This window comes from Bactrocera tryoni, chromosome 2 (genome assembly GCF_016617805.1).
Source record: "Bactrocera tryoni isolate S06 chromosome 2, CSIRO_BtryS06_freeze2, whole genome shotgun sequence".
Classification (NCBI taxonomy): domain Eukaryota; kingdom Metazoa; phylum Arthropoda; class Insecta; order Diptera; family Tephritidae; genus Bactrocera; species Bactrocera tryoni.
Genome location: NC_052500.1, coordinates 30,185,919 through 30,210,838, shown reverse-complemented (window position 1 = coordinate 30,210,838; position 24,920 = coordinate 30,185,919). Strand labels below are relative to the sequence as shown.

At 37.6% G+C, this 24,920-nt stretch overlaps 3 protein-coding genes across 7 annotated transcripts in view; 2 read left to right on the top strand and 1 right to left on the bottom strand.

Moving 5' to 3' along the window:
• The window catches only part of LOC120768071 (villin-like protein quail), a 35,939-nt gene extending 25,906 nt beyond the window's left edge, over positions 1-10,033 (top strand). The window contains exons 1-8 of one of the 2 annotated variants that reach the window (XM_040094598.1): positions 637-1,130; positions 5,239-5,448; positions 5,527-5,729; positions 5,792-6,377; positions 6,467-6,790; positions 6,853-7,836; positions 7,907-8,128; positions 9,640-10,033. In XM_040094598.1, coding sequence (XP_039950532.1) covers positions 1,098-1,130; positions 5,239-5,448; positions 5,527-5,729; positions 5,792-6,377; positions 6,467-6,790; positions 6,853-7,836; positions 7,907-8,128; positions 9,640-9,753 — 2,676 coding nt within the window. In that variant the 5' untranslated portion in view covers positions 637-1,097 and the 3' untranslated portion in view covers positions 9,754-10,033. Of the gene's footprint in view, positions 1-636; positions 1,131-5,238; positions 5,449-5,526; positions 5,730-5,791; positions 6,378-6,466; positions 6,791-6,852; positions 7,837-7,906; positions 8,129-9,639 lie in introns of those variants that run through there. The other variant, XM_040094597.1, reaches the window with a different exon arrangement.
• On the bottom strand, positions 9,625-16,974 carry LOC120768073 (mitochondrial inner membrane protease ATP23 homolog). Of its 4 annotated transcripts, none has more exons than XM_040094600.1 (3): positions 16,297-16,974; positions 16,040-16,240; positions 9,625-9,710 (listed from the first exon to the last, which is right to left on the bottom strand). In XM_040094600.1, exons 1-2 carry the CDS (start codon positions 16,915-16,917, stop codon positions 16,043-16,045), a joined length of 819 nt encoding a protein of 272 aa, XP_039950534.1. In that variant the 5' UTR covers positions 16,918-16,974; the 3' UTR covers positions 9,625-9,710; positions 16,040-16,042. The 4 variants fall into 4 exon arrangements, 3 of the variants coding, with proteins under 3 accessions (XP_039950534.1, XP_039950535.1, XP_039950533.1); XM_040094601.1 differs by lacking the exon at positions 9,625-9,710 and adding an exon at positions 9,763-9,833; XM_040094599.1 differs by lacking the exon at positions 9,625-9,710 and adding an exon at positions 12,627-12,893 and having other exon boundaries at positions 16,297-16,973.
• A 799-nt stretch (positions 16,975-17,773) lies between these two features.
• LOC120769453 (cell division cycle protein 20 homolog) lies at positions 17,774-19,585 on the top strand. Its single transcript, XM_040096457.1, has 2 exons — positions 17,774-18,146; positions 18,215-19,585. The coding sequence occupies exons 1-2, from the start codon at positions 17,808-17,810 to the stop codon at positions 19,466-19,468; spliced, it is 1,593 nt and encodes a 530-aa protein (XP_039952391.1). The 5' UTR covers positions 17,774-17,807; the 3' UTR covers positions 19,469-19,585.
• The last annotated feature ends 5,335 nt before the right edge of the window (positions 19,586-24,920 follow it).

The following is a 24,920-nucleotide window of genomic DNA, read 5'->3' as shown; positions in this document are numbered from 1 at the left end:
AGCTAATGTATGTATGTATAGTACAACTACGTTTAGTTTTCCGCACCGTCAACTGATTATTTCATTCAGCGGCTGTGATAGACCCCAACAGTTTCGCGTTGTGTTATTGTGCTTTCAGGCAGCTTGTTGGTAGTAGCGGCGGCAGCCGAGTGCAGACTTGTTGCTAGCGTAGGCTTTAGTGGTTAGTAATATACACCTTTGCAACTCTTCGCGGACGACAGTCTGCATTTGAAGCTGAAACGCGCTTGACGGTCGCAACGGTTGCTTTCTTCGTTAGAGAAAATTCGCCTTAATAATTGTGAGAAGTGAAAAAGGTGTTGTATCAAACTCAAGGCGCACTCAAGACAGTGGCTCATTAATAAAAACGAAAGTGTGTATAATTTTTATTTGTGCACTTAACGGAATATTCAATTAACAAAAGTGTATAATTAAAATAACAGTTTTTTTGAATTCTGACCGCGCTACATACTGTAGTTTTTGTGTTCCAACATTTTTTAAAGTTTCTGTGTTTTTTTCTTCAATTTTGAAATATTTAACAATTTCAAAATTTTCAGTGACAACTTCTCACAGCAAAAAATATTTGCTTACAAAAAACTGAATTAAACAAATAATTGCCAAATTATAATATAAAAACGATTTGCTGCTAATCGCGTATTACCGTAAACAATATTATTGCTCAGCTGTTCATCGCCGTTATTTGAAAGGATTTTCACTTTCACACGTAGTGCACGGGAATAACGGAATAAAAACGAATTAAATCCAAACCGAAAAGCAAAGAAAATTAAATCGTGCGCCGTAAAACACACACGCGCAACTCGCAACTCGTAACTTTTGCCGGTCACTCTTAGTCGCGCGAAACGACTTCGGACACAAGTTGAAACTTTGATACGCGTGAGCATTTCTCCACCAAAGCACCACAGAAACACAAGAGCAACAAGTTTTACAATCACTACACTTGAACTGAATTGTGCCACCTTGCCACAAGCCGTTGTGTGGCAGCAATCGGCTGAACGAATTAAGTCAAGGCTGTCGTGATAAGCGACCAAATAATAGCACAATCTCAATCGCAAAGCGAGCAAAAGCAATCGCGCAGCGCAATGCAAGTCATGGAAATATCATCGAAAGACATGGTAATTATTATTGCTGCTGCTGCACCAACCCGTCACGGGACACATGCACAAGATTGAGAGTAGTAGGCCGTTAGTTTAGCGAACTTCACTCACCAGCTAGTTTTTATTAGTTATTGTTTGCAATTAAAACGGGGCAAATCAAACTGGTTCGGCTCCATGCTCCTCGCACTTTTACTACAAACAGCGCGAAGCTCTGCTATTTGCTCTCACCTGTCGCTTGTCTGTTCCCGTTGATCGATATCTGTCAGTGCGTCAGTGTTAACCAAAATCTAACGGTTTATTTACAAACGAATCCAGTTTTTAACCGCTGCGTTTAGTATTCCTACTTTTCAATGCAATTATATCCTCTTTATTAAGTTATTGACACAAGATTGTGGCATATTTATGGCATGTGAATTTAACAGTGGTCGCAGTCGTTAATGTACAGTGGTCTAACTTTGGAACGTATGCCGGTTTCTATTTTTTATATTGACCAAAGTGAAAATTAAATGAGTTCATACAAAAAATACTTGGTAAGACAAATACAAGCAAACAGTTGAATACAATCATAGGCAAACGAAACGGACACGGTTTTTTCCGGCTATGGACTCTGAACTCAGGAGAATTCTTCTTCTTCTTAATTGGCATAGACACCGCTTACGCGATTATAGCCGAGTTAACAACAGCGCGCCAGTCGTTTCTTCTTTTCGCTACGTGGCGCCAATTGGATATTCCAAGCGAAGCCAGGTTCTTCTCCACTTGGTCCTTCCAACGGAGTGGAGGTCTTTCTCTTCCTCTGCTTCCCCCGGCGGGTACTGCGTCGACTCAGGAGAATAGGTTAGGTTAAAAGTTCAATTCTAACAGTGATCTCACTTAGACAGCTTACAGCCCGTTCGTTGTGGTGCCTAAGGCTCCTATAAAACTGATCCTAAAGACGCACATAAATCGAGTGGATAGGTTATGTTAAAAATTCGATTCTAACAGTCTCTCACTTAGACATATTTAATACCGCCGCTCCTTTGTGTTGCCTAAAACTGCTGTAAAATTGATCATAATGACCTACATACCCCGATGAAGAGTTTTTAGCCGATCACAATTTTGTTGACTTCAGCTATGTCTCCAGGTTCGCAGAAGGTATGACTGCTGAGATGTTTCAACCTCAGTCTTGCATAAGCTGCACAATGGTTGAGAATGTGCCAGGATGTTTCCACCTCACTTTCTTTCCAAGTTTTCGTCCAACTGGAATTATAGCCTAACAACATGAAAGTCTATTTGACAATACCCGGTAAGAACTCCTACACTTGCGACTGGATGAACTTTATTGAGAGCAAGTATTTCAGTAGATTACCTACGTTCTACTGTAGGCCTGAAGAATAAGGCAATCGCGCAAAGGCCAGTCATCAACCAACACCTGCTAAGCACACGCAAAGTCCAAGAGTCTAATGCTAGAACGCAAGAAATCAGTGGTTATCCAATCCAATCCTGCACTGCGGACCAATAAGTCTACTGCTATTTTAAAAGCAGCCACTTCTACCTGAAAGACACTACAGTAGTTCAGTAGCTTAAAGCCGAACTTGACAGAGTGCTCCTTACAGAACACTCACCCACCGACCTTTCCTGAAATAACTCACTGCGTCTCTTCTGCTACAACTTCTTGGAGAAACAGCCGACAGAAGTAGCTTCTGCGACATAATGGTCCAAGTTTTCAAAAATACAATTAAAGGTGGAGAGATTTTCAGAGTAGCCGTGTTTAGACCTCTTTATATAGCCAGCTTCTCCGGTTCTTAAAGCGACCTTCGCAGAATACATCTGCCGGTAATAACTAAGTGTTTTGTATTATTGGCGGCACCGCAGATGCCGATCTTTGAATGCATATTATCTCAGCAAGATTGCCCAAAAACAATATGAGAATGTGAGGAACATTAAGTTACAACAAAAGTTAAGAATTGTGTAATACTTCGTACTAGATAACTTTCTAGGATTTGAATTCAGAAGCATCAAGTTTTTTCATGTGACTTTCAGAAAAATATATATTAAATAATGTATATTACATCAAAGTTAAACTTATTTAAAATGCATTCTGAATAACTGCCGACCACAAAGAAAGGGAGTTTGTTGTAATGTTCCTAATTTAGAACAAGTAAGGAAAGGCTAAGTTCGGATTTTTTTTATACTCTTGCAACTTTCAAGAATCAAAGCCAGGGAAATACCTTAAAGTGTAAAACGTCAACCAGTCAATTCGGCAAAAGATTTGTTAGAAAAACGAAAATCACTTTATGTAGTACATATATGGAAGTTGGGGTAGTAACGACCCTATTTTATCTTGCTTCCCAATACCACCTACAATTAACATGCCACATACTAAAAAACCAATCATATAGAGTAAAGTCAACCGGAATTTCAAAAATCCTGATATGAGTTATATAGGGGCTAGGTCAAGTTTTTACTCAAATTCATCTATTTTAGGTACAAACATTCACCGTTATGAGTAAAACACGTTCTCTCAATTGGTTGAGATAACTATTTGGCCGATATATGCGGTACAAAGTCACCAGGATGTTCGAAAAACTTTATATTAGATATATGGTTGCTGAGGGAAATATTGCTCCAATACAATACATTTTTGACATACACACATACCATTGGATTATACCTGAATTTCAATTATATATCCCACACATTGACCGATATTTTCCAACAAAAGTCAACTATAGGTACTTGAGTCCAAATATTCGGTGCCTATGGGCTTGAAAAGTTTGTTGGATTTGAACAACTTTTGGTCATAAGGTGGCAAAGGCATTATTGGTGCAAATATTATCCCATTCCAATAATTGTTGCTCGATTTCTGTACTGGAAAGTGAAAGAATCAAGGGGAATTTATATGTAAATGTGTTATAAGGGAAGTAGGCGTGGTTGTTATCCGATTTCGTCCATTTTCGTAATGTGATATTAAAATATGAGAAGAATGCCACTTTAAACGCGTTTAAAGTTTCAACTAACGATTTATACCTGCGAGCAGTAGAACGCTGCCATTCAAAATACGACCTTGCCGATTTCACAGGATATTTTTGGAAATATAAGCTATTGAAAAAGCAAAAAAAAAAAATTTTGAAAGTGTCACACTGGTGTAGCCCCTTAAATATTTCTGGTCTATTTATAGTACTTATTGAATATATTGCTCTTTTAGTAGTTTTTAACCGTACCGTTGTGTGGACAGTTATTTTCACACTGTTGGCAGGAGTTCTTATATTATTTGTGTTGGGTGAATTTCGTTGCTCTAGCTTTATTGTTTTAGGAGATACATATGTACATTAAACTTATTAGGGGGCGAGACCACGCCCACTTTTTTTAAGTTTTTTTTCCTCAGGTGCTCCTTGCTACAAACAATCCCCAGTTGTATATCTTAATTTAGTGCTTAGTTTGGCACTTTATGTGTTTTCGGTTAATGGCGGTTTGTGGGCGTGACAGTGGTACATACCAAGTCGAATCAAGATATCTCAATTTTTACTCAAGTTACAGCTTGCACCGATGGACAGACAGACAGAAAGTTACCCAGATTTCAACTTTTCTCGCCGTTCTGATCATTTATATATATATAACCCTATATCTATCTCGATTAGTTGTAGTTGTTACGTACAACCTTTAGGTGAACAAAACTGTGTTGCTACAGATGCAGGAGGCAAACGTACAAAACATTCGTCTTATTGGGCGGATTGAAAGAAAATGGTGTATATTTTATAGTCACTAAAAAATTAAGACAATATTATTTTTAGCCTATGTATTGGTTTAGCTCCCTAAGCAATAAATCTAAAATTCGAATAAGGAGGGTTGGTCTACCCTGTAAAAATACCTTCCCATCTTACATTTATTCATTACTACTTGTATATTTCCTATAAGTTGGTCTATAAATTATAATATTAAACAAAATTTTACTAAATTGTAATGGAAAGATATTTGTGCGTTAGTTATGCATAAATGGTAAAGGATTGAACTATAAAGCGGGCAAATATACTGTTTTGACGACATCTTCTACTTATAGTTTTTGTTAGACAACAAAAATATGTAGTTCCTTTAATATCCCTTATATGCATAACTATAATGTGCACTTTAAATTTACCTTACATTTCAGGAAGTCTGTTCGAATTCCATATCCGACTTGAAGGTGGATGCGTCCTTTCGAAAAATTGCAAAAAATGCAATTTGCTTCCATATTTGGAAAATTGAAGAGGATCGTCTGGAAGCCGAGCCCAAAGCACAGTACGGAAATTTTATCGACGACTGCGCATATATTATTTACGCGGCTGCGCCAAAAGGAATCTACGTTAATCAGGAAACTATAGTAAGTGACGCTTAGTATCAGCTTAAGTAAATCGTATGGCATTAAAATGTTTTACATGTTTTACCGTTAATTGTGTAGACACGTGAAACAAAGCCTGGAACTTACTTAGAACGCTTCATACACTTCTGGCTGGGCGAGAAGGTCTCCGAACAGAAGCGTTCTAATGTCGCGCACAAAATACAAGAGCTCGATTCCTACTTCAACAATGTAGCCACCGAATATCGTGAGACACAGGGCAATGAGAGCGCTCGTTTTTTGTCCTATTTCAAGAAGGGTTTCACGTAAGTACATTTCCTTTGGTGATTGTGAAAAAACAGTTTCCTATTAATATGCATTACTATAGCATACTTTCGAGCAACTTGCTTGCTACTAAAAGCAGCAATCGTCTCTATCAGCTGCATGGTCGTAAATGGTTGCGTTGCATAGAAATGGACAGTATCTCATGGGATTACTTTGGTTCCGACTACATTATGCTGTTGAAAACCGAAACAAATGCTTTCATTTGGATCGGCCGTTCGAGCAGTACAGCCGAACGGCGCAGTGCACTTGACTGGGTTACAAAACTTGGCATGAATGCATCCAATGTAGTTGTTGTGGACGATGGTTATGAGCAGTCGTTGCCGGAAAAGCTGAAAAATCAGTGGAATTCTTTTCTACCGCTAAGTCAGCGTGTCGTCAGTCAAGTTTCGGCAACACCAGACAGACAGCAAAACAACAAAATCAAAATATATAAATGTGGTTATAGGGGTACGCGCTTACACTTGGATCAGCTTGATGTGGTCATACCAACCAAAGAAGACCTGAGCGACACGAGCACAGCTTATGTTTTGGATGGTTGCTTGCAAGGTATCTGGCTGTGGGTTGGAAATATGGCACCACATCAGGATAAAATAAGCGCCATGGGCAATGGTCGAGCTTTTGTCAAAAAGGTGTGTATAAAAACCTAAGTCGTGAGTTAATTTTCACTTGAATAGATGCGCATAAGTATTTAGAATTGTTTATTTATTTACTTATACAGAAAAAGTACCCTTATTCAACGCCCGTTATACGTGTGGTGCAAGGCCATGAACCAGTAGAATTCATACGTCTATTTCCGAACTGGCAGCAAGACGCTACTGAGTCAATAATGGCCATCAAACCGGTCTCGACCATATTCAAGCGCTTCGATGCACTTACGCTTAGCCAACGTCCAAAGATGGCGGCAGACACACAACTGATTGATGACGGTACCGGTGAGAGGAAGATCTATCATGTAACCAAAGATCAAATTATGGAGAAATCACAATCGAAGACAGTTATATTTATAACAAATCATTGTTATGTCGTTGAATATACGGTAATGGTGAGTGTTTTAACTGCAGTCGCACAACTCGAATTCGAATTAAGGTATTTTTCATCATTCAGCTACCGACAACAAATCTCGCTGATGCACAAAATGTGGGCGTCAGCACTATTATCTATCAATGGAATGGCTCAGAAGCCAATGCTGATGACATTGCTAACTGTGAACGCTTCGCTTTGAGCACTTTCGAGAAACTCCATAAGAAAGCTATGTTTGTACAGATGTGTGAGTATGATGAGACTCCGCATTTTCTGCAGATTTTCGATGGAAAGCTAATTATACTACAGAGTGAGCGAACCTTGTTGTCGCATCACAACAACAACGTTAACTATATTAGCAACGAGTTGTCGTTAATGAATAGGGACTATTTTGTGTTGCGTGTCTACGGCGATACGAGTTACAATGCAAAAGCTACGGAAGTGTACCCTTTGAACACGATGAGCGGTAAAGAGTGTTATGTGGTGAAGACAAGTCACATTTGGGTATGGTGCGGTCAGAGTTCGACGGGCGATGCACGTGAAATGGCAAAGAACATTGGTAGTCTCCTGGGCGAATGTTCCTTGGTGGTGGAGGGCAAGGAGCCGAAGGAGTTTTGGCGTTCACTTACCACATACATGTCACAGCCGCTGATCAATGGTAGCATTAGTTCGGGTAGCAGTAACGGTAGTAGCACATCGCCATTGAATGGTTCTTTTGTGTACAACAACAATAATAATAATGTTACAAAGTTGCGTCTGCAGCCACAACTCTTTTTGGCTTGGTTGCAGCGTGGTAAATTCTTCATGAGAGAAGTCATTGGCTACGAACAAAGTGATCTCTCACCCGAATCGATATATGTGCTTGACACAGGTCTGCTTTCGTATATTTGGCTAGGCAGACAGGCGTCTACATATGAGAAGGACAAGTATATGAAGATGGCTCAGCTCTACCTTGAATCGGTGCCCATAGCACGTCGACCAACGACAGCGGTAGCTGTAATTCGTCAAGATGACGAACCTAATACTTTTAAAGGTCTGTTCGAGAATTGGGATCATAACCTTTGGAATGTAAGTGAATTTTTTATTTAAGATTTGGTTGAGAAGTTTCCATGGTGGTTTAATATTGCACTCCTTGTAGAACTATGTGAGCTATGAACTCAAGCGACAGGCTTTTATGAAACAAGGAAATATGCCAAATACCAATAATACAATTACGAATGGTATAAACGGCAATGGAATCATACCATCTGTGTTGAAAAATCATCTGAAGGATTTCGACCTCCATCACAAATATCCAATAGTCACGCTACAGCAGGAAACCGATCTATTGCCGCCAGAGGTGAATCCACTTAAGCGTGAGGTAAATATTAATAGTAAAAAATAACGGTTTGTTGTTACCTCTAAAACCAATCGATGTTGTTGAAGTTGTTTCAGTCTATTTGTGATAGCTAGTATTGTCGTGGTGAAGTGTTATCCGTTTTTGGGGGTTAGTTTTCTTGATTTCTTGAAAGACAGCTGGTAGGCAACAATTTGATTGGAAGTGATTCGTGCGCGAGCAACTTTTGTTGGATTTGGCTCAACTAAAAACACCAATACAGTTAACTGCTGTTTACTTTCGGGCTCATACGCCTAAATCCACGATCCCTCACCTGTCACGATGTCATAGACGAAGCATATTTCTTTTTCAACATTTATCTCGACCAATCTACACGAGTCTTTTTTTGAGCGATCGATAAATTGTGTGGGATCATAGACTTTTTCGAAGCACCGTTGTCATATTTTTTCTCTCCCGATAGGTTACTTGACGATCTTGCAAAATCAGTTTACGCACAGCATCAAAGTTTCCGTGTTTGGGGGACTTGAACTGATCCTCGATTGAATTCACCATACCATCGATAGATAGTGGTCCTTGATAGACCTTCAACTCGAAAATTGAATTAAGTTTAACTATATACTCTTGACGAATTAATCCACGATTTAGCTCCATTTTTTGCTCGAGAAGAATATTTTAAGTTACTGTAAACAACACAAATAACGCTCGTATGCTGAGCATGCATACTCTCGAAAATGTCAATCTTTACAATAAAATTGTGAGTTTCCAGATTACAACACTGGTGTTGCCAAATCCCGAAATATAAAAAGCAACCTATGTAACTCCAAGTGCGCCATACACGAAATTGGCGAGCAGTGCGTGTCTGAAATTAGTATAGTCGGTGAATTGTTCAATATAGTCAACATAATAAAGGATTGACATCTTGATGCCCCTAGGAGGCGGCGCAGCTTCGAACAGACGACTCCAAAGATAAGTTTTGCGGAAACATTCCAACAGAACCTGTTTGGAGAGGTATGCGTTATGTTCCTTAAGCGAAGATTCTTTGTCCGCCTTTCACTTCATCCAGGGACCATATCGGTGTTGCTTAGTTTATGACCGAACGGCCGATTGCATGGTATGTTGCCAGCAACGTTTATTTGTCTTTTCCCCAGTGCTGCCGTCTTGCGACTTGAGGATTTTGTTTCGGCTCTACTACTTAAGCAATAATCGCGCCGTATGCGGAGAGGAGCTTAGACGATCAGGTATAACGCCTAAAAACATAGGGTGGACGGAAATTTATACTGTGGATGTAGTTGAGAAGTGTGTTAGGCTCATAAACTTTACCTAGTCTTTATATTTACTTCATCACATAAAGGGAAATAACTTATATAGCTAAGGACAATATATTTTTGCAACCATTTTTAGTTAGTTATTAATATTTAATTAAAACAGGCGTTTATTATATTATTTATATTTTTATTTTTTATATAAATAAAAAATCTTGCTGAATACATTTCTCCCAAAAATATAATATACATAATACTTTGCCTTTATTTTAGGTTCATTTAACACATGATGACTTCGTCTCGCTTTTCAACATGTCTTTCTGGGAATTCGATGAGCTACCCGTCTGGAAGAAACAAGAATTGAAGAAAAAATATAAACTATTTTAGGCAATCCGAGTGTAGTCACTTATCCGAATCTACTCAAAAACCATTTGAGTTGTTGTTATAATCGATGAGAAATATGTACCCTACAATAGTATTGAATGAAGAAAACATAAAAAAATAAGTTTTCATACGCATAACTTACCTTACGTTTCGAATTAATTTTAAATGTCTATATATTTACAAATTGAATTTTTGTAGTACTGAATAATTACATACATACTTATATAAACCTATGTAAATGTAAATACGGTTTTATGGAATAAATTTGTCGCTTGAAATACTATATGTAACTATGGTTTGTGTTAACAAATTTTTAAGATTTATAGATACGGAATTGAGCTTCTTTCTTCTTGATTGGCGTAGACTTCGCTTAACCGGTTATAGCCAAGTTAACAAAAGCGGACTAGTCGTTTCTTGCTTTCGCTATATGGAGCCAAAAAAAGATACCAACTGCAGCCAGGTCCTTCTACACCTGGTCTTTCCATTGAAATGAAAGTCCTCCTTTTAAAAATACGGGCACTGAATTGAAAACCTTCAAAGCTGGAGTGTTCTCTTTCAACCGGACAACATGACCTAACCAGCCCAGCTGTTTCCTCTTCTCGTACAGCTCATCAACTGCGGCACTCGCCGTTGCCAATGCGATCAAAGACCAAACTCAAGAAGTCCCTCATCATTCCCGTCCTGCTAGTCAAGGCGGATATTGTTGTTGGTGTTGATGATGGTTTCAAGATGTTTGTTTGATGACAGGAGATATTTTTGCTTGTCCTCGTTCACAACCAGACCCATTTGCAGATCAAGCAGAACTAGCGGTTCGGTTGTTGAGGCCAATGATATCAATATCATCGACGTTCGCCAGCAGCTGTACATTGTTAATGAAGATTGTACCTTCTCTATTTAGATCTGCTGCTCGTATTATTTTCTCCAGCAATAGATTAAAGAAGTCACCCGACAGGGAGCATCCTTGTCTGAAACCTCGCTTGGTATCGAAAGGCTGGAAGAGAACCCTTCCGATCCTGACGGAGCTTTTGGTGTTGCTCAACGTCAGCTCACAGGGCCGGAAGAGAGGAGTTCATTATACTCTTTAACTGGGGCCCTTATGCCTCACTATGTAGATGTTCGATAGAAGACATCAAGTGGCATTCTGTCGTAATCCGGAGCACAGTACTCTGACAGGACTGGAGCTTACTCGTCTTCGTTTCACTGCATCCAGGCGACCATATTGGTGCGGCGTAGTTAACTACCGACCGGCTATGTACTTGGCGATAATCGCAGTTGTATGAGGAGTGAAGAAGCATAGACTATTAAAAGTTATACCTAATATCTTAGGATTATTGACAGTCGGAGTCTTGACGCCATCAACTGCAATATTAAGGTCTGCACACCTTCGTCCAATTGGTATATATGGTCGCTGTGGATTTGGTGAGGGGGAGTGTTAAGTTGCGTGCAGAGAGGATGCGAGAAAGGTCGGAGAGATAGCCGTTTACCTTTGAACACATGTCAGCGATTCCATTGCCGGATGTCAATATCGTGCAATCATCAGCGTACGAGGTTATGGAAGTTAAAAAATAGCGGAGGGAGGACACCACCCTGCTGAACTCTTGTTTAATTCTTCTCAATTTAGAATCTTCTCGAAACAGTACAAACGACCGCTCAAATAGTTCATGATCCATCTCTTCAGTCCTGGATGGAGCGTAGTTCTTTCGATGTCCTGTAGTAGCGTAGTGTGACTGACTGTGTTAAAGGCTTTTGGTTGGGTGGTTATTGGTTAAGGCCAGGAACCATCTGGGCGTTTATGACGCTAAGTGCTGTAGGTACTGTACACTCGGGTGGTGAGTGAAGGTCAGGACTAGCAAGGCCTCAAGTGTCTTCCCTACTAGGAAGAGGAGAGTTATCGAACGTTAGGGCTCCCCTCTATTGGCGACTTTCCCAGGTTTCAGTAGTGGGACCACTCTTCCGACTTTCCACACATCGAGTATTTACCTACTCCCGTCAAGCCTAGATGCTTTAGAATTAGCATGTTGATTTCATCAGGGCCAATGGATCTGGACGTTTTCGCCTTATTGAGGACACTCTGAACCTCCTCATCGGTTAAAGTAAAGGATGGACATCATCCTTACATCTAACACATCGCTTGTTTTTGTCTACCGAAGGGTGCAGTGTAAATTGCCATCTAAAATAGCTCGCGCACTTCTTCGGGTCCGAAGAGGCACGGCTATTGAATTGAATTTCAACTCGGTCACCATGTCTCTTCGGATTACACAAAGCCTTGACAGTAGTAAAAAGCTTACTCACACCGGCGGAGAGGGTACAGTACTTCAAGTGCTATATTCATTTCATCCACTTGAGTTGGTTTATCATTTGCCGAACCCTCAAATTGAGATAAAATAGCTGCGTCTGCAGAGAAATTAGGGTGGAGTTCAAATTCTTCCAGCCGAGATGACGTTCGCCGGCGATTACGTCCGTAGGAATGGGTAACGAAATAAAGTCGGGGGGTTTCTCGATCGAGATTTTCAATATTTGCAAATAATCAATGTGACGAGTTGAGTTTATTTAGCCTTGTCCATCCGTGTTTTTATACGCTGTGATACGAACTGAACGATCAAAATCGAATTCTTGTATGGAAAACTTTTTTATTTGACAAGATATCTTCATGAAATTTGGCACGAAAAGCTGTCCAAAACAAAGCTATTACTATATTACTATATTTTACATTTATAAAATTTGTTTGTTTATGATGGGTATTCTAACTTCCACACAACCGAAGTTAATGTTTTTCTTCTTTTAAATATACATACACACATATTTTTTGTAAAGTTGCTGATTTTGTGCACTGAAACGTCAACTTCATTCAAAAACCACAAATAAGTCAGTGCGCATAATTTCATTGGGTACTGAAGTTATCAATCACATCCCTTTATTTTTAAAGTTTTAAACAAAAACATTGTATTATTCAATTATTCATAATTAAAAATTAATACAATAATATTTAACAAGAACTTTTGTATTGCGTTTTAAAGAATTAAAACTGCAATTTACTTATATATATGTATGTACATGGCTAGTTCAGGTTAAAATTTCAGCATCCGCTGCCGTTGTTACGTCGACCGTCTCTACTTCATCTGAGTCCGGTTCATCGTCAGAGCCTAGGTATTGAAATAAAGGAAATTGAAATATAAATTTTACGCCAGAAAAATGTTAATGTTCTTTTAATACTTGGAAAAAATAAACCTATTATGAATTCAAAGAGGCCGCCTAACAGATCAAAAAACATGTCTAATATATTAAATAGAAGTAAATTTTATGCGTTGGTCAGCTTTAAGCACTGGATAACTAACTATTACTAAGTGATCATGCGTCGCAGAATAAGTTTACGTTTCAGTGATATACATTCAATGAGCCATGTAATTATTTTATTCTAATAACCGTAATTATTCGGATGAGTCGTCACAGAGCATATGAACTTACAAATATTCACAATTATTTACGATTACATTTGATTTGAAACTGAATGATTATACACAAAAATATATGTATCTACACCATCTTTTTGAAATATAAAAAAAAAGTTTAGGATTCCTCGGAATCGTCATCATCGTCACCACCACCTTAAAAAAAAACAATGAAAATTATAAATTCTGTTATCTTGCAAAAGGTACAGCTCACCGAAAGAAAACAATCCTGATATAAAATCGAATATAATTTGCAAAAAATCCAAAAACATTGCTACCAATCATTGCAGATTACCAATCTAAACTAAATCATAGCATCAGTTTTGATGAAACAAGTACCCTACTGCAAATAGTTGGTCTATTATTTTTAATGATCTTGCAACTTTTAAATGGAAGTAATTTAATATATACAGAGAAAAATAATCATTATGCCGCAAATACAATTTTATTTTTGGTGGAGGAGTTGGTTTTTAACTCTTGTAGAACTCCCAAAAGTGATCTAGTGACCGATGCCCATAGCATACTAAAATTTTGGAGGGAACATTTCTCTAACCTGCTGAATGGCAGTGAAAGTACAACGCCAGGAGAAGGCGAAGCCGATTCCCCAATCGATGACGATGGAACAGACGTTCCATTGTTCGACCATGAAGAAGTTCGAATAGCAATTACCTGTCGGAAGAACAACAAAGCAGCGGGGGCCGATGGTTTGCCGGCCGAGCTATTCAGCCACGGCGGCGAAGAACTGATAAGGAGCATGCATCAGCTTCTTTGTAAAATATGGTCGGACGAAAGTACGCCCAACGATTGGAATTTAAGTCCACAACAAGGGAGACCCCACAATTTTCGCCAAATACCGTGGGATAAGCCTCCTCAACATCGCGTATAAGCTTCTATCGAGCGTATTGTGTGAAAGATTAAAGCCCACCGTCAACAAACTGATTGGACCTTGTCAGTGTGGCTTTAGACCTGGCAAATCAACAACCGACCAGATATTCACCATGCGCCAAATTTTGAAAAATACCCGTGAAAGGAGAATCGACTCACACCACCTCTTCGTCGATTTCAAAGCTGCTTTCGACAGCACGAAAAGAAGCTGCCTTTATGCCGCGATGTCTGAATTTGGTATCCCCGCAAAACTAATACGGCTGTGTAAACTGACGTTGAGCAACACCAAAAGCTCCGTCAGGATCGGGAAGGACCTCTCCTCTGATATTGATATCATCGGCCTCAACACCCACGCCGATAGTTCTGCTTTCTCAAGACTGGACAAGAAAGCAAAGCAAATGGGTCTGGCAGTGAACGAGGGCAAGACGAAATATCTCCTGTCATCAAACAAACGGTCGTCGCACTCGCGACTTGGCTTTCACGTCGCTGTTGACAGTCTAACTTCGAAGTTGTAGATAATTTCGTCTATCTTGGAACCAATGTATACACCACCAACAATGTCAGCCTGGAAATCCAACGCAGGATAACTCTTGCCAACAGGTGGTAGTTCGGACTGAGAAGGCAATTAAGAAGTAAAGTCCTCTCTCGACGAACAAAAACCGAATTCTATAAGTCACTCGTCATCCCGTCCTGCTATATGGTGCAGAGGCTTGAACGATGACAGCAACTGATTGAGTCCACATTGCGAGTTTTCGAGAGAAAGGTACTGCGAAAGATTTATGGTCCTTTGCGCTTTGGCCACGGCGGATATCGCATTCGATGGAACGATGAGCTGAATGAGATATACGACGCCATTGACATAGTTCAGCGAATTAAAAGACAGCGGCTACGTTGTCCGAATGAACAAAAACAGCTCTGGAAGTACGCAGTACCTGCCGGAGAAGCAGAGGAAGAGGAAGACCTCTACTCCGTTGTAAGGACCAGGTGGAAAAGGACCTGGCTTTGGAATATCCAATTGGCGCCACGTAGCAAAAAGAAAAAACGACGATATCTACGCCAATAAAGAAGAAGAGGTTGGTTTTTAAAACTTTCGAACTTTTTTTGTCTTAGATTAAAGCATACTTCAGAAATTTTGTGTTAAATTTTCAAATCGATTAAATCACAATTGACAAATTATGGCTTCATTTAAATGCGTTCAAAGCTTTTTTACGACAATTCTTCTTTTTAAAGTTGGTGAACCTCATCACGTCAAACCTACTACACCGATCGTTTTGAAATTTAGACCAGTAATTTACGCTGTTTTTTTAATTTGTTTATATTTTTTATTTTACAATAAAAAATTATTACAAGGACAACAACAAGAGCATTGCAATGCAACTTTTTTCCAAAACGGTCCCGAGTGATTGATGTCACTGTCGTATTTATTAATATTTCTCCATGAAAATTTAACACAACATTTTTAAAATGACATATTTTAATGTACCATTGGTTAAAAAAAATACAGTTTTATAAAAAACAAATCATAAAAATGGGTATTTCTACACGAATTAACCCTAGCCCCTTTAACCAAACAAAATTTAAATGAAATATAAATCTTTACTTCATTCCATTACTCACTATATGGAAAAATCATATCAGTTATAAAACTAAAAACTATACGCAGAAATTCACAATCTTCCATTTTATTTTTTATACTAAATTTAAAACGAAGCTGCTGCCGGATTTATAGTCTCACTTCAACTGCTAAAGTATTTGCAACGATTCGGTAATTTAATTGAATGTTCAGAACTTAAACATTTAAATTAAATTCTGTAATTTAATAAATTATGTGAATAAGCTTTTTAATAAAAAAAAAAAAATAATATTTCACTAAAATGGAAAAATGAGGTCATGGCTAATTTACGCAATTTATATTAGCAAATTTTAAAATTTTATATATATCAAAATATACATACCTGCTAAATATCATAGCCATACATTGGACCTTCCATGTAGGCTCTATGTTGATCGGGTGAATTCCGTCGTATACGCCGACCGATTGGTTCCAGGTCTGCGTAGCATTTTGGAAATACACGTTCAACCGCCTCAATAGCTTCAAGTTTTGTTACATTACGTACCGCCAAAACAGATTGCAGAGCCTTTGTTTTTACGCAGTTCTAAATTCATAAAGCCTGTGTTATAGATCGTTATTATAAATGAATACTCAACAAACCTGGTGCGCCTGTTTTATGTCAAATATTGAAGCATCACCTTGCATCATAGCGCTGAGAAAGGAGCAATGCGCCAAATTAGCCGCCCTAATTTCAGTGCATGCTAAGTGGTCGATATTTCGAAAGTCCAACTCATTATTGCAATAATCGAACATATGTATCATTTCATGTGTAAGTACACCTTGAACCATGCCTTCATTGCGAGCCATGTTTTGGCACACAACTATTTGATTCATGACAGGATCATAACCACCAGTTACGGTGGTATCACAAACTTCACAAGATATATGGCGTCGAAGATCGATTGGACAGCCGGAACTTCGAAGGGCTCCCATCATAAGTTTGACCAAGGGGCTGTTTTTTACACACCAGTACACGTTGCGTTCACATTTTACCTTGTCAATATTTTCACGGCCCTCCATACCCAAAAGTATCTTCGACCACTTTGGTTTATATGTTTCACCCTTTCTTTCTGGATACAAATCATAACCCCATTCTTTTGTTTGGGAGCCATTTGAATTGCCATTTTCATTTGTTTGCTTAGCGTTACCCACTGGTTCTTTAGCAGCATCCACCAAAGGTTCCTTTTCTGCTTTGGCTTCAACTTTTGCAAATAGCCCCATAGCTAAATAAACCGGTAAAAAAACTTGAAGACCCTATTAGAAGTTAAATAACAATACGAAAAGAACACTGTGCGACTAACAGCTGATCTAAAGGGATACCAAGTCAAATAAATAGACAAAATTTTAGTTCAAGAAACAAAATAGTAGTAGAATAGGATAATTTCCTACTACGTAATGCGATACATATAGATTTTTTTTTTGATAAAAGTACAAACGTTTTCACCTTGACTTGGTAGACAAAATTTTACAATTTTATATACTGTTAATTCAGTTCCAAACGAAGCTCTATACGGTGACCATCACTTATCTTTGGAAATTCATAAAAAATCAACCCATAGTTTTATTATTATCCTAATGCTTGATCGAAGCCGGAAATACCAAACAGTGAATAAATAAAAAAATCGATCAAACTCTAGTTTTTCATGTTTTCAAAAAGCTGTATAGATTACATTGAAATCAATCGAGAAGGTTTTGATTTACAGTGATCACCACTGTTTGGACGCACACTATTTAGAAAATCAACCTCACATATTCGGAGAATATTTATAAGACCATACACTTAGAACATGCAAATAATCGAGTTTTTGGAATTTCTTACCAACCTTATCCCATACCGCAAATTTTAAGCTGCGGTCAGGGAAGATTGCACAAATAATTGAGTTTCTATATACAACCTTCAAGTAGGTTTAATATACACTGCTGGCAACCATATTTTTTTAAGTTTGGCAGCATTGTTTTGCTTTCATATTTTAATTCTTAGCGCAAAATTTAATTTACCTGCAACCGCCATTTTCATTACATCGTAACATTTTAATAAAGGAAAATAATTTCTGTTTAATAAAAATTTAATTTCAAATTTGTAAATATTAGTATAAACACTTTTAATCGTAATGTCTCAATTTAATTTTTTGAACGAACTGACCAGTGCAATGACATTGGACGGGGAAATTACACGGGGACCAGCACCTCGCTGGCAAAAAAAATTGGAAGCTTCTGCAATGGCTAACAGCCTTAACGGCAGTATAAATGCGTCACGTTCCGTACTGTCTATGTCTTACAATACCAGTTTTTCTGGTGTAAATCCACCCGCAAGAACCCCAAGGAAAGTTAGTGGAGATATAAAGTGCAAGAAAACACCTACACCAAGTAAAGGTACAAAGACGCCAAGTGGTGGTGATCGTTTCATTCCAAACCGTGGAACTAGCAACTTCGAACTTGGACATTATTTGGTAAGTTAAACATGTATTTTTTTTTATTAAGAAGATAAAATTATTTTTATTTATATGTTGAAATATAGATAAAACAAGAGCAGGACAAATCGGAAAACGATGATAATGACAACAGCAATAATGCTAATAAAAAGACTCCTTCGAAGGTTGAGCGTCAAAAGCTTATATCGGATTCATTGCAAGTTGGTGATACGAAAAGCACTCGAATTTTATGTTATCAAAATAAAGCACCTGCGGCTCCAGAATCTCATCAAAATCCGTTGAAAGTGGTTTATTCAATAAATACACCTTTATCGACTAAGAGCGGCTCTCGTTTTATACCAACCACATCGGATCGCATTCTAGATGCACCTGACATAATAAATGATTATTATTTAAATTTAATGGATTGGAGTGCTGACAATATTGTGACAGTAGCTTTGGGTAATGCAGTTTATTTATGGAACGCCGTAACGGGAAATATAGATCAATTAGTGGAGTATGAGGAAGGAGATCATGCCTGCGCCCTCTCTTGGATACAAGACGGACAAATATTAGCAATTGGTAATAATACTGGTGTAGTAGAATTGTGGGACTGCCATAAAAGTAAACGTCTTCGTGTCATGGATGGGCACTCGGCTCGAGTAGGCACATTGGCTTGGAATTCATTCCTTGTATCATCGGGCAGTCGGGATGGTTCCATCATACATCACGACGTACGGGCGCGTGAGCATAAAGTAGCTAACCTAAATGGACACACACAGGAAGTGTGTGGTCTGAAATGGTCAACTGATTTTAAACATCTTGCTAGTGGTGGCAATGATAATTTGGTTAATGTATGGGCAGCAGTAAGTGGTGGTACAGGTAGTGGTACCGAGCCTTTGCACGTACTCAACGAACATCAAGCAGCGGTACGAGCATTAGCTTGGTGCCCCTGGCAGCCAAACCTCTTAGCTAGTGGTGGTGGTACCGCGGATCGTTGTATAAAATTCTGGAATGTAAACAATGGTTCTTTAGTTAATTCGGTCGATACTAAATCTCAAGTATGTGCACTTTTATGGTCTCGAAATTACAAGGAGTTGATTTCGGCGCACGGTTTCGCACACAATCAGCTGACGATTTGGAAGTATCCATCAATGATAAAACAAGCGGAATTAAGTGGGCACACTTCGAGAGTTTTGCAAATGGCCATGTCACCTGACGGGAGTACAGTAATAAGCGCAGGTGCAGATGAAACATTGCGTTTGTGGAATTGTTTTGCCCCAGATCCACATACCGCGAAAAAAGCGAGTAAGGCAGCAAGCAAAGCTAAGCAAAGCGTTTTTCGTCAAAGCATTCGATAAATCAAGAGTACCGATTTTTAGTTAAAGAGAACTTATACATTTCAAAATATGTTGACTTTTATGACAAAATTAGCTTAAGTATTTGGAAATGCTTTGAAAGTGATGAGTGGATATATTTTAACAAGAGTGCTTATATACGACACATTTTATAAGTATTTGTATTTAAATATGTAAGTTCAGTTTTCATTATGTATTTCTTAGCGTGTTCATTTGTATTTCCATGAAATTCTATTTATCTTTATAAGTTAAATTGCTAGTAATATTTTATTGATCTTGACTGAATATAATGTATAGATGACATCAGCATCAATTTTATGACTTGTATTTTTTATATTCACCCACATTTGTAATACTTGCTTTTAAATAAAGGACAATAAAAATTATGCTAAACTATTTTCATTTACCGTTGTCGAAAGAAGTCTGGATTTTATCGTCGACTCGGATTTTATACAGTCAAGGACTCCCAGGATCACCCGTGATTAACACGAATTCTACAATTGAAGTGGTACAAAAGCACTGGTGGAGTGTAATTGGCTTTCCGGGAAATCTTCGGACTGCGAGTCAAGATTATCAGGTAGATGTTTATTACATATTATTATTATATATTCGCGTAGGATGCAATGCGTACTTGCCCGATAGCAGCACTTGAAGTCATGCTGAAACTCACACCGCTTCACCTAGTAATCAATCAAGCCAAACATACATTGCTTCAAATGACAACAATTAAATACCAGTGGCTCTTCTCCCAAGGGACAGAATGACGTTAACTTCGCTAGGATGTTTAAAGATAAAGCAACACAGATCATTATAAACTCAAGAAACACTTATTTAACATGGACCGAGCCTCTTCTGAAAACTACCGGTTCTGCGACATAGAGCCTGAAATCCCGAATACCTCCTGATAGACTACACAGTAGTCTGAAGACGCAGGATTACGGTCCTTGGATTCATGTAGTATATTGGAATTCATCAATGTGCAGTGGCTATGTAAGTCGTTGTGACTTAGAGGAGGGCACAATAGACCTTAAGTCCCAGTACAAACCTCATTTATTATCTACCTGGACTAAAGTCCCCTCACTATATAGGCTCCTTTCTAACCATCCAGGGCTTCTACACAATCATGCCATCTTTGCATACTTGTTGAACAAGTCAGAGATTGACTCAACGGAGACTGAGCTAAATTTATAATATGTTTATGTATTAGCTGTCTACAAGTAGCCAGTGGCATACGAATTCTCTCTTTTCCGGAGTTTATTTGTAGGATGATGCTTCACAGTTCTCTTGCCACCCTATCAATTTCCCGTTAGTACAAAACTGTTTAGTGTCGGATATCTTCTGCATATATCTAGAAAATCATCTAAATCAAAATAAATAAATTTAAAGGAACGTAGAGTTTTATATCGTTGTTGTTGTTGTCTTAACGGTTATCTAGTCCCCGTTAGGATGGTAAGGATTATCTAAGTTGTCGTCGACGTCATCTAGCGGGAGGCCCAGGAAACGTGCAGTTTCGACGAGGTCGAACCAAAGGGAAAAGGGTTTCAGATGAGTAGGGTTGGCGCGGCATGCAAAGAGGTGGCCAGTGTCATGCGGAAACTCATTGCACGCAGGACATATGTTGGATATGTCAATTCCCACAACAGCCGATTCTACGCACCGGAATTGACCCGGATTTTTCCGGCCAAGGGCTGTTTTTTCGGCGATCTAAGCCCGTTTGGATCGGTGAGTATTTATTTATGTTTGTCCATATAATCGTCCTTATTGCCGTTGTCGTTTTAGAATGAAATAAGAATGGCTATTTGGTATTTTTGTTGGCGTTATTGAGACTTTTAGAAAATAAATATGGTAACGCCATGGTAAGAGTCGTTTATTGTCATTGTAGTAACATAATTGAGAGCGAGATAGAAACGGACGCGATTATTTGGAGTGAATATATTATATAAATAAGAAAAAACGGTACCTTCGGTTGCATCGAAGCCCTAGGCCCTTCATAGATACAAAAAATTCCTTACGAGAACTTGATGCGGACTGTATAGTTTGTATAGCTGATGTATGCTACATTAATCCGAACAATTTTTTCGGAGATTACATTATTGCCTTAAACAATAACCCATGCTGAATTTCGTGAAGATATCTCGTCAAATGAGAGGAATTTCTATGCACGCGCTTGACTCTGATCGTTCAGTTTGTATGACAGTGATGTGCTACAGAGGTTCCAACACCTAAAAGTATGCCCAAGGCTTTGTTTATTTACACTCAAGCGATTTCCTATTTGTTTAATATAAAGTTCTATCAGCACCTGAAGGTACCTCCTAGGCTTTGATCCTATGAAATTTTCGCTTTTCCTGACTTGACAGCAACTGAAGAAATATAACGGAACGATTCTGGGGGGAACCATGATCGCAACAACCATGAATAATGCAGCTACATACATCGCCGATTTTAAATCGGTAGTGGTAGTGTCAACACTGTCTTAGAAAAGAACAAATTAAAACATATATGTATATATGTATATATTTTACGTCACACATATATGTACATATACATATATCAATTTTATCCTGATTTTATCCGTCTTATCAGATGTTGTCAACGTCCATGCCTCTGCACCATATAGTACGACGGGGATGATGATTGACTTGTATAGTTTGGTCTTTGCTCGCCGAGAATGGACTTCACTTCTCAATTGCCTACTCAGTCCGAAGTAGCAGGTGTTGACAAGAGTCGTCGAATGCGACGACTGTTTGTTTGATGTCAGAAGATATTTCGTCTTTTCCTCGCTCACTACCTGACCCATTTGCTTCGTTCCTTTGTCCAACCTGGAGAAAAAAGAATTAACGACGCGGTTATGACCAACGATATCAATATCCTCGACGTACGTCAGCAGCTGTACACTCTTATAGAAGATTGTACGCTCGATAGAACCTTATGTGTGATGTTGAGGAAGCTTATCCCGCGGTAGTTGGCGCAGATTGTGGGGTTTCCATTTTTGTGGATTAGGGAGAGCGCACTTAAATTCCAATTTAAGGGCATGCTTTCGTCCGACCATATTCTACAAAGAAGCTGATGCATGTTCTTTATCAGTTAGTGGTTATCAGAATTTTCAAAAAATATGTGCTTTTGCAGTTTCACCAGGTATATCTTAGAAATATCTCTGAAATTTTGAAGTAAATCAACCAAATACTTTTCCATAATTAGCAAAGGAGAACGTCCGTGAAAAATTTCAAATGTTTTTCTCAAAACTATGGTTTTTGAACTGGTAACAACTGTAGCCGAAACCGCTTGGTAGACTTAAATGAGATTCAAAAACAAAACAACATGAAAGCCTAGTGCCTGATCGCAGGATTTTTTATTTAAATTTCTTTGTAAACAATTAACTTTTAATTTTTTCCTTAAAATCTGGAATAAAATTGTTGAGGCCGCAATTTTTTTAATTTAAAAAAGCTTCGATCAGGCACTAGTTTATCTTTTAAAAGGTTTAGTGATGGTCACAGCTTCGACTGCAGCAGGATCAACACAAACAGCCATTACTTTTAAAACTATTTTTTTTTTTCATATCTGTCGATCGATACCTTATTAAATGATGCTATATTTTTACTTTTATAAAATAAAATAATTTACTGGCAAAAAATTATTTAAATTTCTAATTTTCTTGTCTCTGAGCAAAAAAATTGTATACCCTGCACTAAACCATCCAATTTTAAATAAAACAATCATTTTCAATACATTTTTCTAAAATTCTTATTTTTACATATTTAATATTTCCTTGCTTATTTTTCATGTGTTGCGTTAAACTTTGCTCCGACATCATTTTTGTGTTAATTTACGTGTATTTCTAATTTGCATGCATGTGTGTGTTTGTGTGTGATATTTTATAAATAACTTTACATTGCCCACTTCGCTATCAACTCCACAATTTCAATTTATTTCGTTTGTTTACAAATACTTATGAAATTATATGTATTTGTATGTACTATATGTAGATGTGTGTGTGCATGCGTTTTGTGAAAGTCATTTTACAATTTCAATTTCTTTGCCAAATCTGCCATTTGCAATTCATTAAACGGGGCTTCTCTTAACGGTCGCTGTTTGTTGTTGTGTAAGGGTAGTTGACTTTTAAGTATGTAAAATATGTTCTTATGTATGTATGTAATTATCCTTGCTGATTACAGATTAGTTAGGTATTTTCTATGGTCCTGCTACGTTGCTACTATATTATTTTTGTTGTTGTTTTTTATTTTTATTTTTTTTGAATTTTTCCTTCTTTTTATTACATTATTATCTACTCTATGTTGAATCTTTACTGTATACTTCAGTTGCATTCTTATATAATGAGTAATTTTCAAATATATATGTATGTATATTTATGTGTATATATCTGGTATACATACGAATGTATATACTGTCATGTATACGATTGTATATATATATAGATATATTTGTGAATATTTTTGTATATAATATATATATATATATGTATATAATTTATATATAATGCTTTCCGTCGCCTTCTTGCTGTAATTAATGTAAGTATGCATGTATGTATGAGTTTAATATTAAGGTATTGTATGTATGTAGGCATGCTTATATATTACTGCTTTCAACTGCTTATTGTTCTCAAAAACGTGGCTGCTGTTTTCGGCTATGTTAATTTATTCTTTGTTTGTCTATCAAATGTTTATTGATTTATGTTTTGTTATTGGTATACGTGTCTATATTATTTACGGCGTTTACTCACCTATAAATGTATGTATGTATGTAGGTTGCGATTATTGCATTTTATTTACTTATAGGAAACATGACGCTTTTGCTTCAGTTAATTTGTTTGGATTGATCTCTCCCAGCGTGTCATTAGAAGTGTTTACTCTTTACTTATTTAAAGCTTCCAATATACAAATATCGAGACTTCTCACCATAAAGTTAACTTGTCATCTATTGGTTTTGAGATATTTCGTGTTAAATATGTTTGAATTTTTGGGCATCAAAAAAATTAAAATAAAATTCCGAAAAAATACTATTATAGTATTTGCATAGAAGAAGAGTTTAGTCTTTATCACTTTAGGTGACATGCTTACATTTTTTAAATTTTTCTTAACTTGGACTAAGGTATTACTTTTAATAGTTTTCTACGACGAAATGGAAAGTTTTTGAATTCTTTTACACAAAAATTAAATGTTAATGAATAGAATAGTAGAATTTTGCATGTAAAATACTTGATACATCTCTTCACTTAAGCCATCTCAGCTTGTTATATAAAGAAACTACGTCAGAAACAAGTAAAGATTAGCAAATAAGGCTGTTCTTACTTTCTGCGGCTAATGAGTGCACACTGTAACATTGTCTTGTCTCGGTTAATTGAATTGTTTGTTTTGTTTTTGTTAATATTTTAATATTATGAGTAAAAGTTTACAATTTAAAATTGTTCCCTGCATGGTTATTTCGCCCTTAGTTTTTT

Bases quoted from the DNA above. Each gene is read 5' to 3' on its own strand.
- LOC120769453 (XM_040096457.1), top strand. From the start codon at position 17,808: ATGTCTCAATTTAATTTTTTGAACGAACTGACCAGTGCAATGACATTG. The intron at 18,147-18,214 runs GTAAGTTAAACA...GTTGAAATATAG, and splicing joins TCGAACTTGGACATTATTTG to ATAAAACAAGAGCAGGACAA.
- LOC120768073 (XM_040094600.1), bottom strand. From the start codon at position 16,917: ATGGGGCTATTTGCAAAAGTTGAAGCCAAAGCAGAAAAGGAACCTTTG. The intron at 16,241-16,296 runs GTTTGTTGAGTA...TTATGAATTTAG, and splicing joins ACATAAAACAGGCGCACCAG to AACTGCGTAAAAACAAAGGC.